Source organism: Carassius gibelio, chromosome A21 (genome assembly GCF_023724105.1).
Source record: "Carassius gibelio isolate Cgi1373 ecotype wild population from Czech Republic chromosome A21, carGib1.2-hapl.c, whole genome shotgun sequence".
Taxonomy (NCBI): domain Eukaryota; kingdom Metazoa; phylum Chordata; class Actinopteri; order Cypriniformes; family Cyprinidae; genus Carassius; species Carassius gibelio.
In genome coordinates, this window is record NC_068391.1 from 20122503 (window position 1) to 20138712 (window position 16210).

The following is a 16210-nucleotide window of genomic DNA, read 5'->3' on the forward strand; positions in this document are numbered from 1 at the left end:
GAAATTAGTATGCCATACGGTGTGTCTCATTTCGAAGTTTGTGTCCTCTGTTGTACAAATGTCCAGACATTAGTGTTCTTGTATTGGTGCATCTTACAGGCTTTTAGGATGCCACGGCCAACCTTTAACAGAATTATACATCAAGAGCTGATGAAGTCAAGGCAATTTTGCCAAAGGTTGTGGCCCTATTAATGTCAGAAGAGCACCTGCTCCAGGTTGGTGCAGGTTTTGCATCTCTCCCAAATCATTAAGCATTTGGTAAAGCTGCGGGAGCCATTAATTGACTTCTGCACATTATGACACCTTTTAAGAATCCAGACTCACCAGCACCTGTGCACATTTTTCCACAAGTCACTCTTTGAGCGTGCCTTTTGAATGATGGAGATGCAATTCACAGCCATCTTCTTTCAAGCACTTGAAGTGCATCCAACATTTACACCAAAGGTTACATTATGTCTGACTTTTACTTAAAACACTGACAGATATAAAATGGAAACGGGGGAATGGAAGGCCAACATCTCATACATCAAAACAAACCAGGTTTCTGGAATCTTCTTTCCATCGTCCTGGCCCTCTCCTGACTCTGGATGTTTGCATTCGTTGGCCAAAAATGGTCGGCAATCGGCATAGCATTAAAAATCTTAAAGACATTAAAGTTCTTAGGTTTGTGAAGCAAACACAAGTTAGGGCTGAAATGGTTGAGCCAGTTGTTGACGTGATGTACTAAAATAAATTCTAAATGTCAATTTTATGTAGTTGAGATACCTAAGACATGGGACTGCACAAAAGTGCAAATACATGTTATCTTACTGTATTTATTTATTTATTTATTTGAATTGTATTCATTTTTTTTTTTTTTGCCTGTGCTGGTGTTTCTTTACTGGAATCCTAAAAATAACATAATTTAGAGTGAAAAACTCCTTACATATCAATCAAAATAAGATTGTCCTTCTGTCTAACACTTCGGTCCTGCAGAGTTCAGCTCCAACACTTATTTTTTCCTTGTAAAATCCCTTTAAGGCAAGAATGAGATTAATTCTGCTTTAAAATAAGACAGAAGATTTATATTCCATCTACAACAACAACGTGAACTTTTATAAACATCCATTCGGCCATAAACTTTTAAATGCATCTTATCCAAAAAAAAATAAAAAAATAAAATAAATAATAATAATAATAATAATATAAATAAATAAAAATAAAAGCCAAAATAAAAGCTTGCTGATTTTAGATTTCAAAGTGATGGGGAAAAAAAATTAAGTCTGCTATAAAATATCTGTATTTTTATTTTATACTCAGTTTATTTTTTAAATATAATAGCGTTATTACTGTTTATTTTGTTTATTTCACACATTTTATTGAAACACAAAATAAATAAATGCAATATTACTATTGTCGCTATTAATAAGTGTTTTTATAGTTATATTTAATGAGTCACAGTATATGCTTTCATGAGAACCAGGCAGTACCACTAAGACACTATTCTAGTTTTTGTTAATATTTTAAATTATATGTTTATATTTTCTGTTTTAGTAATTTTAGTGTGTTTTGTACTTTCATAGTTGTTACTTTATTTAGCTTTAGTTATTTTAAATTATAAAATATTTTAAACTATTAACCTGATAAATGCTGCCTTGGCAACTATTGTTATTTCATTTTAGTTTTATGTTTGTTTTAAAGTAATAATAAAAATGGTTTTGGTTTTAGTTTGAAGGCAATAACCGTGACGTACCCTGATCTGTCGCTCTTGATTGGCTGGTTTTGTCGTGGTTACGTCACCCACGGAAAGCTCCAGAGCTGTCTAGAACTCCCGAACTCTCGCGATAAAACGGTTGACGTGAACTCCGCAGCTTTACCCTTCAGCCGGTCTGCAATCAACTCAAGTCAACGGACTCACGAGAGCTATGAGATCGCGCTAAACACGACTTTTAGGAATAACAAACTAAACGACGCTCCTCCGTGACTGTTATATATTTTTAAAAGGACACTTCCCGCTAGTATTTTAGTCGTGATTTCCAGTGAAGATGTCGGTTGTGGGGTTTGATGTGGGCTTCCAGAGCTGTTATGTTGCTGTGGCCAGAGCCGGTGGAATAGAGACCGTAGCGAACGAATACAGCGACCGATGCACACCGTAAGTCCTGCTTCTTACATTCTGCCTCTTTTTAAAGACTGATTGTGTTTCTCTATGTTGTAAAACCTACCTGTCACAATCCCTTCACGCAGTGATATCAAAATTAAGAAGCCCGGACCGTAAAAGAAGCATGTTTTTTTATTATCATGTCGTTTTATTTGATCTGAATAGTGTCTGAGTGGTTAAGACATGCTCCTCTTGTTATAGTATCGCATTAATATCGCCTGTAAGTATGTCAGCAGTGTTTCATTGTGATGAGAGAGCCGTTAGCTTTGTGCTACAGCGTGGCTCGTGCTGCTGCTGTGACGTCACGCCGGCGGCAGCAGGAACATTCTAGCACATTTTAATAAGACCGCTCTGAAACTGACAGACAGAGCTATTCATTCTTTTTATTTATAAGTTTTAGCGTGACTTTCAAGCGTGTTATTCAAAATATCAACTGATGTTGAATTATATTTGCTGATGCACCAACGAAATGTGTAAAGAAAAGATGATAGGCAAGCTGATCTAAGTCAGTGTAATTTATGTAAGGCTGGTATTTTGTAGTTGATGCTTTTCCCTGTTGTAAACAATCCCTCAAAGACCAAACAGAACCTCTGTTTAACAATCAATCTGACAAGGTAGTAAATCAACCACTGATACTTATAACATTACATTTGGAATTGGGGTGTCTTTACTTCAGAGAAAATCTTAATAAATAGTGATGTTGTGTATTAAAGCATGTTTTAAGTTGTAACTATTAAAATGGTTGAATGGGTTTTAAAATGTGCATAGTTTCTAACAATGATACACCAGTCTTATGAAAGATTACTAGTTAAAGGAATAGTTCAACCAAGAAATATGCTGAAAATGTTTCACCCTCAAGCCATCCAAGCTGTAGATGAGTTTGTTTCTTTATCAGATTTGGAGAAATGTTGTAGTGTCACTTGCTTACCAGTGGATGCACTGCAGTGAATGGGTGCCGTCAGAATGTGAGTCCAAACAGCTGATAGAAACATCGCAACAATCCACATGGTTTTCAGTTAACATCTGGAGAAGACAAAAGCTGCGTGTTTGTAAGAAACAAATTCATTTAGACATTTTTTTCCCGATAACTGATGCAGTTACTTGTGGATTATTGTGATGTTTTTATCAGCTGTTAAGGTAAGGACTCTCATTCTGACGGCACCCATTCACTACAGAGCATCGATTGATGAGACACTGATGCAATGCTACATTTCTACAAACTCATCCTAATCTTGAATGGCCTTTTAATTATTTTTTTTTTTTGTTGTTGTTTTTTTAAGTGACCGTTTCAAGAACAATGATTTATTAGATCATTATGAATTGAGGTGTGTTGATGTGCTCTTTTCAGGTCATTTGTGTCATTCGGTCCTCGTAATCGATCGGTAGGGGCAGCCGCCAAAAGCCAGGTAGATGTTTATATATTTTAAATGAGTAAGAAAACGCATTGCATGGATTGGGAGAAGTTGTAATGCTATTTTCTGTTCTCATAACAAGGTGGTCACAAACTGCAAGAACACTGTGCAGGGTTTTAAGCGTTTCCATGGACGGGCGTTTACTGACCCGTATGTTCAGGCGGCGAAGTCCAGCCTGGTCTATGATCTGGCTCAGATGCCGACTGGAACCACTGGTATTAAGGTAAGACTAATGAAACAGCAGAGATCATGTCAGAAAGTCACGTGTGTGTTGTGACCACTGCTCTATTTCACACTCGTTCTGCTGTCCGTCTCACAGGTCATGTATATGGAGGAGGAGAAGGTGTTCAGCATCGAGCAGGTCACTGCCATGCTGCTGACCAAACTGAAGGAGACCGCTGAAGCCGCGCTCAAAAAACCTGTGGCAGACTGCGTCATCTCTGTACGCCTCTTCCGGCTTTCTAAGTATACTTAAAATTAGAGATCAACCGATGTGGTTTCTTCACTTGCCGATGTTTCGAAATCAGCGATTTTTATTTTTTGCATGGTGCAAGATAGTAATGGTAGTAGTAGCCTAATTTAGTGTAACAGTACATGGCTCAAAACTTAAGCACCTTCTCAAAACAGTTCTGAAGCATGGGTTTAGTTTGTTTACTGACAGACACCAGTGTTTCCCCACAGACTGCAGATGAATTCTCTGCCAGCAGGAGGTGCTGTTGGAGCAGAGATATAGCAGTTTCCCCAATATATCGGCTGTAATCAAATAAACGCTGCTCACAAACTACCTCATCAGTCATTACAGGAAAGATGAAATTAAAATGACATTCGGTTATTTTTAAAGATGCATTAATATAAAACCACGAGCGCTGCATTTTAATTGTGAAATGTGGAGTGCTCATTTTATTCAGCGAAGTATAAGCCTTTTGGGAAATTTATTTGTGGCTGTCAATTTTGATATGTATAGGAAACACACTTTTAGAAGTCAAATAGCCATAGTGATAACAAAAATAAAAGATTTCACTCCCATTACACAGCTGGCTGTTCATAACTGCTTAGGAGCGCGCTGACATCCTGGAGGATATTGTTATATTCGATAGTGCATGATAAGTTAACATGCACGTTATAATCAGCCCAGAAGTTTCATCTGAATTGAACGTGTTTCTACTTTCACATGCAAATGGCTTGCTGAACTTATGAATATGATACATTTCTGATATCAATTCTAGTAGAGTAAAACGTAATTTGGCTTGTGAACAGCCAGCTTCTTTGGCAATGAATGTTTTTGTCTTACTATCCTTGTGAAGGTGTCAATGATTGTCTTCTGGACAACTGTCAGATCAGCCGTCTTGTAGCCTAGTGAACTAAACTGAGAGACCATTGTGAAGGCTCAGGAAACCTTTGCAGGGGTTTTGAGATGATTAGCTGATGTCACCATATTTTATATTTGTTGAAATAGTGTGTTGGTGGGTTTTTGTTAAATGTGAGCCAAAATCATCACAATTAAAAAAACCAAAGACTTGAACCACTTCAGTCTGTGTGCACTGAATTGATTTAATACACGAGTTTCATAATTTGAGTTAAATTACAGAAACTAACTTTTCCACAACATTTTAATTTATTGAGATTCACCTGTAAATATTATCATTTTATGATTTTATGTAAAGCTGATTTGAATACATTTGATTTATGAGAAGCATCACTGCCTTCACCACACATCAGTGTTTTTCGTCTCTTATTCGATCTTAAGTTCTTCTGATTCTGTTTGTTCTTCTGCATTATCATCAGTCCCAGTAACACCAATAATGTTATTCTCACAATATTGCATTATGCATGTTTTTATTTCTTAGGTTTTTGTATTTACAGTATTATGAATGTAGATAGTCACTCTTTCTTTGTTCTCATGCTCTTGTATAGGTTCCCAGCTTCTTTACTGATGCCGAGAGAAGATCAGTCATGGATGCTGCACAGATTGCAGGTCTGAACTGTCTCAGACTCATGAACGACACTACAGCAGGTACAATACTTCAGATGAAAGCTTCTGTCATATTCTCCGCTTCATGTCCTGCTGGTCATCTCCACACCAGAGATGTAGGACCTGAATGTGTTGACTGTGATTGTAGTTTCGCTGGCGTATGGGATCTACAAACAGGACCTGCCTGCTCCTGAGGAGAAGCCCAGGACTGTGGTGTTCGTGGATGTTGGTCACGCTGGGTACCAGGTGTCTGTGTGTGCCTTTAACAAGGGCAAGCTGAAGGTGAGGCCTTGCTCCACATACTTTATCATTGTGTTAGCTCTTAACCATCACAATGTGTTAATACTCAGGGCAGGGTTAGGTTATTATTGTGTTATAACAACTACATCTAAAACTATTCAAACAAATTATTATATGAAAACTTAAACTGATTTTATCTTTTTTATGATTAAGTTGACCGTGAAGTTATTAACTGGAATAAAAATAAATGAAGCTGAACAGAAACTAAAAATGAATTAAATTAAGTCTAAGTAGTAATATTTAAAATAAACAAAAGTAAATAGAAATTACAAAAGCTCATAACAATTGTAATAAGATTAAAACAGTAAATATAAAATCTTAAAATATTAACAAACTGTACTAGTATATACTTGATACTAAAACAACATGAATTGAGATTTAAATACTCAATGACTTATTTCCTATTATTAGATGTGGGTCAAGCTTCTAGATTATCCATATTAAATCTGACAAGTTGATTAGCGAGATCAGCTACAATAAAGTTTTCCATGTGCTTTTAGACAAAAACAAATGATGTGTAATTATCTTGAGCTCTGATGACGACAGCGGTTACAGGTTTATTCTGGCACTTTTGTTTCTGCTAATGCTTACAGATCTGGCCTTTATCACAGGACAATGAATAACCTATTCAATGAAACATGATTCTGTTAATACATCGAAGTGTCTGTATTTCACATGTGTTTAGATATTGGACCACACGGGTCTCTCTGCCATCTTGACTGTATTATGTTTATCTTGCTAAACTCTGTTTTAATTGGAAAAAAACAACATACATTTTGGTTAATAATGTGCATGTCTTGTCTAGTGCCATGAGTTTTGCTTTTATGTAGTTTATTTAGCAGCTTTGAAAATCTTTTAGCATGCTTGCTGTTGTATTTTTGAGCTTGCATATGCTATATAACTGACTCTTAACAAACCATTTTTAATGCACTGTTAAAATGCACAATTTTCTAATTGTTAGCAACAGTTTGATTCTTGATGCTTCTGATTGGCTGATTAACGTAGGTGCTGGGTTCTGCGTTCGACCCTGAGCTGGGCGGTAAAGACTTCGATGAGGTGCTGGTCAAGTACTTCTGTGAGGAGTTTGCTCAGAAGTACAAGCTGGACGTGCGATCGAAGCCCCGCGCTCTGGTGCGGCTCTACCAGGAGTGTGAGAAGCTGAAGAAACTCATGAGCGCCAACTCCTCGGACCTGCCGCTCAACATTGAATGTTTCATGAATGACATCGACGTCTCGGGCAAACTCAACAGGTCAGTGACCGCGTGCCAGCAGCTGAACTGGGCGCTCGATGTCAGCGGTGTAAATCAGGCACTGAGCCGTGACGCAGATGTTTGTGCGTTATGATGTCAGTGGGTTGATTGGTTAAAATACCTCGTCTAATAATATCTTGATGACTCTTTTGTTCCAGAGGCAAGTTTGAGGAGCTCTGTGCAGATCTGCTGGCCAAGGTGGAGGCTCCGCTGCGCAGCATCATGGATCAGACCAGTGAGTACAAGCCCTTGAGCTTTCAGCAGCGAGTCCTTCCCGTCACGCAGAGATGCAACTGTGGTGGTGTGTGTTTCCCTCCTATAACCAGGACTGAAGAAGGAGGACATCTATGCGGTGGAGATCCTAGGCGGTGCCTCCAGGATTCCAGCCATCAAAGACCGAATCAGCAAGTTTTTCGGAAAGGAGCTGAGTACCACGTTGAATGCAGATGAGGCTGTGGCCAGAGGATGTGCACTGCAGGTTAGTTCTTGGACATGGACTTTTGATGGGAGATATCTTAGAGCACAGAGTGACACATGGCTGATATAAACTAGATATACATCACACTTTTTATTTGAAAGATAGTAAATGCATGCAAAACAGTTGCTGCCATTAAAATTGTATTTAATGAAAAAATTTGGTTGATTTAAAAAAAAAAAAACACAAAAACACAAAAAAAACCCAATAATACTAAAATTATAATGTACCGCTAGTCATGCATTATTCTGCTTATACCATGGACATTTGCCAGCACTGACAAGTTAAAGATGTTTGCAGCGCAAATATTTGACTGGAAGGGTATAAATGATGGCTATTTTCATTAGAAATGTCTCGTTATTCTGCTGCTTTAAACCCAGACAAAGAGATGAAATAGTGCATCAAATGTATAATTTAGTATCTAAGCTTTTTTTATTAATAAAAGTCAACCCTACCAGGCTAATAGCACATTCCAAGGATCTACATTGAAGCTGTTTAATATCATTTTAAATGTATAGTTATCAGATGAAATAGTTTTATAACCTGCTTCTTAAGTGTGATTTTGTAACCACAGATTCTTGAAGATAACTTGCTGTGATAGTTTGCACCACCAGTGCTTTTGTGTTGCTTTGCATCCAGTTGTTTCTCATAATAACTGCCTACAGTGTTTCCTAGAGTTGCAAACCAGTGTTTATTGTTCCTCAGTGTGCAATCCTGTCACCCGCCTTCAAAGTGCGTGAGTTTTCCATCACAGAAGTGGTTCCCTACCCCATCTCTCTGAAGTGGACGTCTGCAGCCGATGAAGGCATCAGGTGCGTTCTTTGTTCTGTGTGTCTGATTAACTTTCTTAGTTCACTGTTTAACAGTCACGTTTTGTCTTGTACTGCAGTGATTGTGAAGTTTTCCAGAAGAACCATGCCGCCCCCTTCTCTAAAGTGTTAACTTTCTACCGGAGGGAGCCTTTCTCTTTGGAGGCCTACTACAACAATCCCAAAGAGTTGCCATATCCGGATCCTACCATAGGTATGCTGGGAATTCTCTCAAAACAAAAATAAAAACTAAAAATCTAATTCCGAAGCCGATCCTTTTACTCTAATAAAGTGAGAAAAGATCTTATTTTACAATATGTGCATTTGTACATTTTTATTTTGTGATATTTTTATGTGATATTGAATTTTTAAAAAAAATAGTTTTATATTTGATCTTAAAATCCGGTGGAAACCCTGTTTTATTTTTTATCGTTTAATGATTTTCCATTAATGCAGCACAGAGTATAAGTGCATTAATTCAGCAACCACAGTTGCAAACCGTGTCTGGCAACCCCAAACAAGAACGCTTGTGGAGGCTTGTTATCAATGCAAGATAACGTATATGTCAAATGAAAACAATGTTTTCAGGATTCAATCAGTGAGGCAGCTTCACAGACAGTTATGCTTAATCGAGAGAACCAGAAATGTGTCCCTGGAGCACAAAAGCAGTCTTGAGGTGCATTTGTAGGAATAGCCCCCAAAAAAACATTGAATGGGTCAAAATTATAAATCTTTCTTTAATGCCAAAAATCATTAGGATAATAAGTAAAGATCATGTTCCTTGAAGATGTTAATCAACTTCCGTAAATATATCCAAACATATTTTTTGATTAGTAATATGCATTGCTAAGAATTAATATGGACAACTTTAAAAATGATTTTCTCAATATTTAGATTTTTTTGCACCCTCAGATTCCAGATTTTCTAATAGTTGTATCTCAGACAGTCCTAATAAACCACACATCAATGGAAAGATTATTAAAGCTTCCAGATGATGTGTACATCTCAATTTTGAAATGTTGACACTTTTGTGGTTTTGTGGTCCAGGGTCACAACCCATGATCTGATTTTTTTTATGCTTGACCTCAGGCCAGTTTAACATCCAGAAGGTGGTTCCTCAGCCGTCAGGAGAGAGCTCGAAGGTGAAGGTGAAGGTGCGTGTGAATGTGCACGGGGTCTTCAGTGTGTCCAGTGCCTCGCTGGTGGAGGTCGTGAAGTCTGCAGAAGGAGAGGAGCCCATGGACACGGAGACTCCAGCCAAAGAGGACGAGGTAGAGTCATCACTGCTGATGGCCGCTCTAATGGTTTTGTATCGTGCAGTTGCTAGACTCACAAATCAGATTTTGTTCTTCTCTGAATTCAAAAAGGGAGAAAAAGGTCAGAATTGTGAGCCTAGAAAGTCGCAGTTGCCATTATTTATTTTTCATCCTGTGGTGGAAATAGTCTTCCATACATCCACTTGTGAGATGCTGAAACGAGTGTATGATCCTTCAGAATGTTTTCTAAAGCTCAAGTGTGTTTGTGGCCAGCCGTTTCCATTTACCCTGTGAACAATCATTGTATTTGCTCCTTAAAGAACAAGATGCAAGTGGATCAGGAAGTACAGAAGGCACAAGGAGATGATCAGAAAGAACATGCTGATAAGAAATCAGACACTGAAGACATGGAGGTGTGTGAATACACTTGCACACCAACACATCATATACAACATTTCAACAAATACAGCATGCATTTCTAATCACAGCCTGCCTGTTGTGCATGTAAAAACAGCCAAGGTTCACTCCTACTGACACACTGATGCTTTTATTATTCGTTTTTATTGTCATATAAAATATCTAAATGTAAAAATAACGGAGGAAAGGAAAAAGGGGACATTAAATCATTAAATCATGGCATTATTTGTGCACTCACATGATTGTTATACAAGGCTTATGTTTGAGAGAACCCAAAAATGAACTGCATGGGTCCGATTTCAGACAAAATTATACAAATGACACTAGTTGTAAAAGATGAGCAGTTGTAGCAGTTTATATCTATATTGTGTAATTTGTTTGTGCATGAAACATCTTGTAGTTATTTTAATGCTTTAGTCAGGACAGTTTTGAACACTGCATAGTTTCAATCATGTTTGTCTTTCACAATACACAAAGTTTCAAAGCAGCTTTATAACAAAAATGTATGTTTGTGGCAAGAGAAATAACTAAGGTGGAAAGGGAAACTGAGAGAAACAAATAAATATCCAGTACAGGAGGAGTCATGCGATTTATTGATTGATTAAACAGACATAATGCGTTGGATTACTGCATCACTTCGTCTGTCTAATGGCAAAACAAAGTGTGATTGGACACCATTAGAAACCCACAACCCACCACTGCTCTCAAACACTTAATGTTGGCAATGATATATGGGAAATTAACTGTGATTATAATGACTTTTAGACTTCAGAAGACAACAAACAGGAGGAGAAGAAGAGTGAACAGCCTCCACAAGCCAAGAAAGCCAAAGTGAAGACGAAGACGGTGGATCTGCCCATCGAGAACAGCCTGAACTGGCAGCTGGACTCTGAAGCGCTCAATCTGTTCATGGAGAATGAGGTACAGGGCACTCGGACCATTGTTTTAACATGACTGGGGTTGAAAAGGCTGTTAGCAAAGCTGTTTTTGGCATCGTGAACTCCAGATTTGAATGTTTTGGCATGACTTTGTCTAAAGTTTAACAGACACGGGCAAATCGTTGTCATTCAGAAAAAAGCTGATGTGGGTTTTTGATTCAAGATTGTAAACATTTGATGATTAATCGTGCAGCTTTAGGAGAAACACTGAATTATTTGTGTCCTTTTGCATGTGTATGAAACCCCACTCACACACAAGTCACTTTTAAAACCAAGCAGCGGTCTGTTCTTCATATATTGCTTGATAAAGCTTAGTGAAATATAAAAATGACTTATTAATCAGTAGGTTAATAACTATTCACTCACCATTCCATTTCAAGTTGTTGTTTTTTATTTAATTTTTTTACAAAATTATTAGAGACAAATTATTAATTAAATGTGTCATTTATTTATTGCTTGGACAAACTGCGGCACATTGAAATATAACACTATAATAAACGCTCTTTTGTTGGTTGGGATTGCTTCTATTGTCATCATTTGTAAGTCGCTTTGGATAAAAACATCTGCTAAATGACCAAATTTAAATATAATGTAAATAAACTAAACTGAAGCATGTATACCAATCATAAAATGCATTAAACGTTACATTACACCAGGGTTTCCCAAACTGTAAGAACTGCAGTGGGTTTGTAAGTGAAAATGAACAATCATTTAATCATACAAATCTAAAAGAAACAAACGCTTAACTGATAAATGATCCAGGCGCATCTACTAGAGTTGGTTTCTGATGCTGTGTTTTCTCGTCTGTAGGGGAAGATGATTATGCAGGATAAGCTGGAGAAAGAACGAAACGATGCAAAGAACTACGTGGAGGAATACGTTTATGAAATGAGAGACAAACTGCACGGCGTGCTGGAGAACTTTGTCAGCGAGGCTGTGAGTGTCTTCATGCATCTGCCCTCATTCATAAAGAGACCTGATGGTTTTCATTAAGCAACGTCTTTCAATTCAGGATCGAGACTCTTTCTCCTTGAAGCTGGAGGACACTGAGAACTGGCTGTATGAAGAAGGAGAGGACCAGCAGAAGCAAGTGTACATCGATAAACTGCTGGAGCTGAAGGTAGGTGTGGATGTGTGCCTGATTCATTGACCTTCGAGAAGAATGAAAGAATGAACCAACAAAACCATCTGCTTCTAGAAACTGGGAGAGCCCATTCTGAACCGATACAGGGAGGCAGAGGAGCGTCCGAAAGCTTTCGACGAGCTCGGGAGGCAGATCCAGCAGTACATGAAAGTCGTAGAGGCTTATAAGGCCAAGGTAATCTTTACTCATTAAATCAAGGCAGGTGCATTTATACAATACAGATACAATACAAAGCAGCTTCACATTAGCAAACAGTAAAATAAGATTAAGAATATTCTTAAAACAGTGTCAAAGTTAGTGTCATTATTCGGCTGGTGTTTTGTTCTCATACAATATGTCAGTGCAGTTGAATTAAGAGATTTTCAACCAGCATAACAAAAAATGTTTTTGAACCAAATCAGGCTCCGTGCCTTTAAGTGGCTTTTAAACCCCATTCGTTTCTTTCATGGGGCATCATTGTTGAAAACATTTGGACGAATCCCCTTTCTGTGATCTCTGAACTCAGGATGAGCTGTATGATCATTTGGATGAGCTGGAGATGATGAAGGTGGAGAAGCAGGTGAATGAAACCATGACCTGGATGAACAACAGTATGAATCTGCAGAGCAAACAGAGTCTCAGTCAGGACCCTGTGGTGAAAGCCCAAGAGATCCAGGCCAAAACAAAGGTACTAACTTCATTTACTATTTAGTTATCCATATGACTCCAAATCAGATAAGGGGTAATTACATGTAACATACCATGTAGAAATATATTATGTTTTATAGTAAAATGAAACCAACTTTGAAGACAGTGAAAGATAGTGATCATTAAAAAAAAAAGTAAAGATCCAGAAATGTCAGCATATGACTCCTCTCAAGATCTCTTGGTTCCGATCGATCGCCAAAATTATGAAAAAAGTAAAGGAATGCAGAATCAAAGTCAGAACGTGTGCATTGTGCATAAAAACCTCTTGTGTATTCTGTACATTACTGTCTGTGATCACTGATGCACGCTGAAGCCGCTCAGGCTGCAGTTTTCTTGATGACGTAGTCGAGACATCTGTCGCTGTGGTTTTTCCAGGAAATGCATGCATGTAAATACTACTGTGTATTTTGCACATATTTTTTTTTGACAGACATTGATTTCATGATACTCAAATTTGTCAATTAGAAAAAATATGGATCATAATGTAGTATTTATTTCGCATCCAGCAGCAGGTATTTAGTGAAGAAATTGATGCTTGTGAGTTTTATCTCGATGTATTTATTCTAACATTGGAAACTGACCTCCAGCCTAAAGCTGCGGTCACACTAGACTTTGAGCGAGCAAAGTTTCTTCAGACGTCATAATATATGACGCCACGCTCTGCAGCTTCCTTTTAAAAAAACTTAAACCGCACTCCTGCAGTTTTACACTTCTTCATGGACATGATAATGTGTGTAAGGGCAGAGAATATGTTTGATTTGTGAGGATTATAAAACATGCTTTTGGTGTAGTACATTAAACATATTCTGCAGAATTAAGTTGACTACACTCACAAGTTTGGCTTGTGAAGAATGTTACGCTCCGTAACATTTACTGTTGCAAACTTTAATATATCAAGTTAATTTTTACCAGGTGAGGAGAGGTTTTGATGCACAAAGTCTTATAAAACCCAATGCTTTTATTTAAACCCATGAAAATGCAGCTCCTGCTGTGAATAAAACCTTTTTAAATCTGTTGTTTCATTATTAGCCCTTAGCAGGTTCTGACCCATGTGTGTCCTCTTGAACTGAATCTTCTGACTGTGTCTTCATCATCACACAGGAGCTGTATTCTGCTTGCAATCACATCGTCACCAAACCCAAGCCTAAAGTGGAGCCTCCCAAGGAGGAGACGGCGGCCGAACAGAACGGCCCTGTGAACGGACAGGAGGGGTCAGAGGCACAACCGGGCAACCCCGAGAAGAGCCAAGCCGCCCCAGACACCACAGAGGCCAAGCTTCCCGAAATGGACATCGACTAAGTTCGCTCGGCCCTCCTCTGTGTCCGCACCAGCCTCTCTCACGCCTCTCATATGCCTCCGAGTTCAGATAAAAACAAGAAAAAACAAAAAAAGAACATTATATTTGGTGAGGCAGTTCTCTTGCTGTCGGTGGCATGTTTCTTTCTTTCTGTTTTGGATACATGGAGATCCAATCTCCTTTTTTGTTTCTTCAAACAGGAAAAAACATGTTATAGATATAGGACGAGAACTTGGTCTTTGTCGCTTTTTTAATATCCACAGTTCCAGTATCCTTAAAGGCGGCGGACCGTATTATAAAGTGGGATGGACTGGTTTAGTGCTGTTTAATGGATGACTTTCTTCTGTTCTGTTCTATGTGGAGAGTTTATTGGCATTGAAGATTTGTGGCACAGACTGACTTCTCAAGTGAAGTTGCTAAGTACCAGATGTTGGTGGAGAAGCACTGAAACAGAGGATCCTGAACCTCTTCCTGAGCTGCACTGTGTCCGAGGAGAGTTGAGCTACGGTTCAGCAGTATTTGGTTGTAAAAGGACGGCCTGCATGTGGTCGCTGTTGGGTTTAGCTCTGTTTGTTTTCTACTCCGCAGCCTGTGTGAATGGTGCTGTCCATTCCAGTCACAAATGATGAGAATTATGAGAATAAATCATTCATTTTGGTATACAGACAAAAAAGAACTTGTTAGAATGTAATTATTGGATGTGCTGTACATACTGGCTTACTATTCGTGCAATTGCAATGTCAGTTTAGTGAGGTGAAATAAAATCATCAGGTTTCAGGTCACCAACAACAATATCAGATTTAATGCATGAAATATAATCAGGTATATAAGTTATTCAATTTAATTGAGTTCCCTACTCGGTCCAAACGTATGCATCATAAGCCAAGTCTTATTGGTGAAGGTGTTCACATGATATTTATACAGTTGATCATGCTTCTCTAATAAGTAGAAGTCAGTATTAACTTCCTCAGAGATATTTTAGTAAATATTTTATTTTAAGGGGTTTTGCTGACCGAAATGTCTGGGAATCCCTACATTACATTAACAAACGGAAAACGGGAGACATTTCAAGCCCAAAGTCTTCCAGGAATCAACACTTCCTGAAGGTCTCTGGATCTGATGACGACATTGTGTCTCACAGCTACGTCACCAGTGTTTAGTAACTTGAGCAGAAGTATTTGGTTCAATTATAGGTTTGCAGACTTATTCACGTGACATTTGTAAGCATGTCAGTTTGCATTATTGAAGTGTTTAATAACAGATAGGCTAATAAAGAAGAAAGGGGGTTTCCCAGCTCTTTTATTATTTTAGTTTTACTCGTGCACGTGCTAATATAAACATGAAGAGGACTTATCCTTCTGGAGGCCAGAAGAGGAAGAAAAGCGGTAACATACAAGCAGTATTTGATGGAGATTAGGTTAATTAAAGGATAATTATAAGAAAAACACGTTTTCGTTGGTAATTCCATTTTATTTTCGTTTAATTATTGACATATATGAATGACTGGTAATAGTTAAATTACCAATAGGGTTACTGGGAAACAGGTAAGATATGGTTGCACTTAGCAGAAGCATTTTAGTGTTTAGACAAGTTCATTACGAAAAAAACTGCACGCATTACGTGAAGTCTAGTGCGCGTGCGCGTTTAGCAGTGCGCGCTTCTTTCTCTGCATTATTCAGAGTCTATTAAAATATAAAAATACATTCAGAATGATCACAAATTCAAGACATGGGGACAGAAAATGCATATATTTATACCACTTCATATACTAAATCAATTTCACATGAGTCAATTTTTTCTCTCAGATTATAAATGTAGAGCTTTTTTACAACTGTTCAATAAACTATAAGTTTATTAAGAGATCCATATTGTCTGTTTTTGCAGCAACATAAATACATCCAAACAAAGCCACAGTCGCTGATCTATAATAGAGATCAGTGAACACAGAGCTGTTTTGTGTCTCTGAGCAACATGATGGTGTTTCGATCCTGAATGAATCAAACATTTAAATGATTCGGTTCAATCTAAATGACTCTTTAACAGCGACCTGCTGCCGCCTAGCGGTTTCAATTTCAATAATTTCAAATATCAGTTTTCAACGTTTTATGTTTACTAT

General features: G+C 37.9%; 1 protein-coding gene across 1 annotated transcript; it reads left to right on the forward strand.

Moving 5' to 3' along the window:
* The first annotated feature begins 1826 nt into the window (after nucleotides 1–1826).
* On the forward strand, nucleotides 1827–14770 carry hspa4a (heat shock protein 4a). The gene is made up of 19 exons (XM_052537268.1): nucleotides 1827–2131; nucleotides 3486–3543; nucleotides 3632–3772; nucleotides 3869–3991; nucleotides 5464–5563; nucleotides 5670–5803; nucleotides 6827–7071; nucleotides 7230–7306; nucleotides 7398–7549; nucleotides 8252–8358; nucleotides 8436–8569; nucleotides 9445–9626; nucleotides 9932–10024; nucleotides 10794–10949; nucleotides 11777–11902; nucleotides 11979–12086; nucleotides 12165–12284; nucleotides 12616–12777; nucleotides 13899–14770. Exons 1-19 carry the CDS (start codon nucleotides 2025–2027, stop codon nucleotides 14094–14096), a joined length of 2523 nt encoding a protein of 840 aa, XP_052393228.1. The 5' UTR covers nucleotides 1827–2024; the 3' UTR covers nucleotides 14097–14770.
* The last annotated feature ends 1440 nt before the right edge of the window (nucleotides 14771–16210 follow it).

Excerpts from the sequence above, each read along its gene's own strand:
- hspa4a (XM_052537268.1), top strand. The coding sequence starts at position 2,025 with ATGTCGGTTGTGGGGTTTGATGTGGGCTTCCAGAGCTGTTATGTTGCT. Across the intron at positions 7,072-7,229 it reads GTCTCGGGCAAACTCAACAG|AGGCAAGTTTGAGGAGCTCT; the intron begins GTCAGTGACCGC and ends CTTTTGTTCCAG. Across the intron at positions 8,359-8,435 it reads GCAGCCGATGAAGGCATCAG|TGATTGTGAAGTTTTCCAGA; the intron begins GTGCGTTCTTTG and ends CTTGTACTGCAG.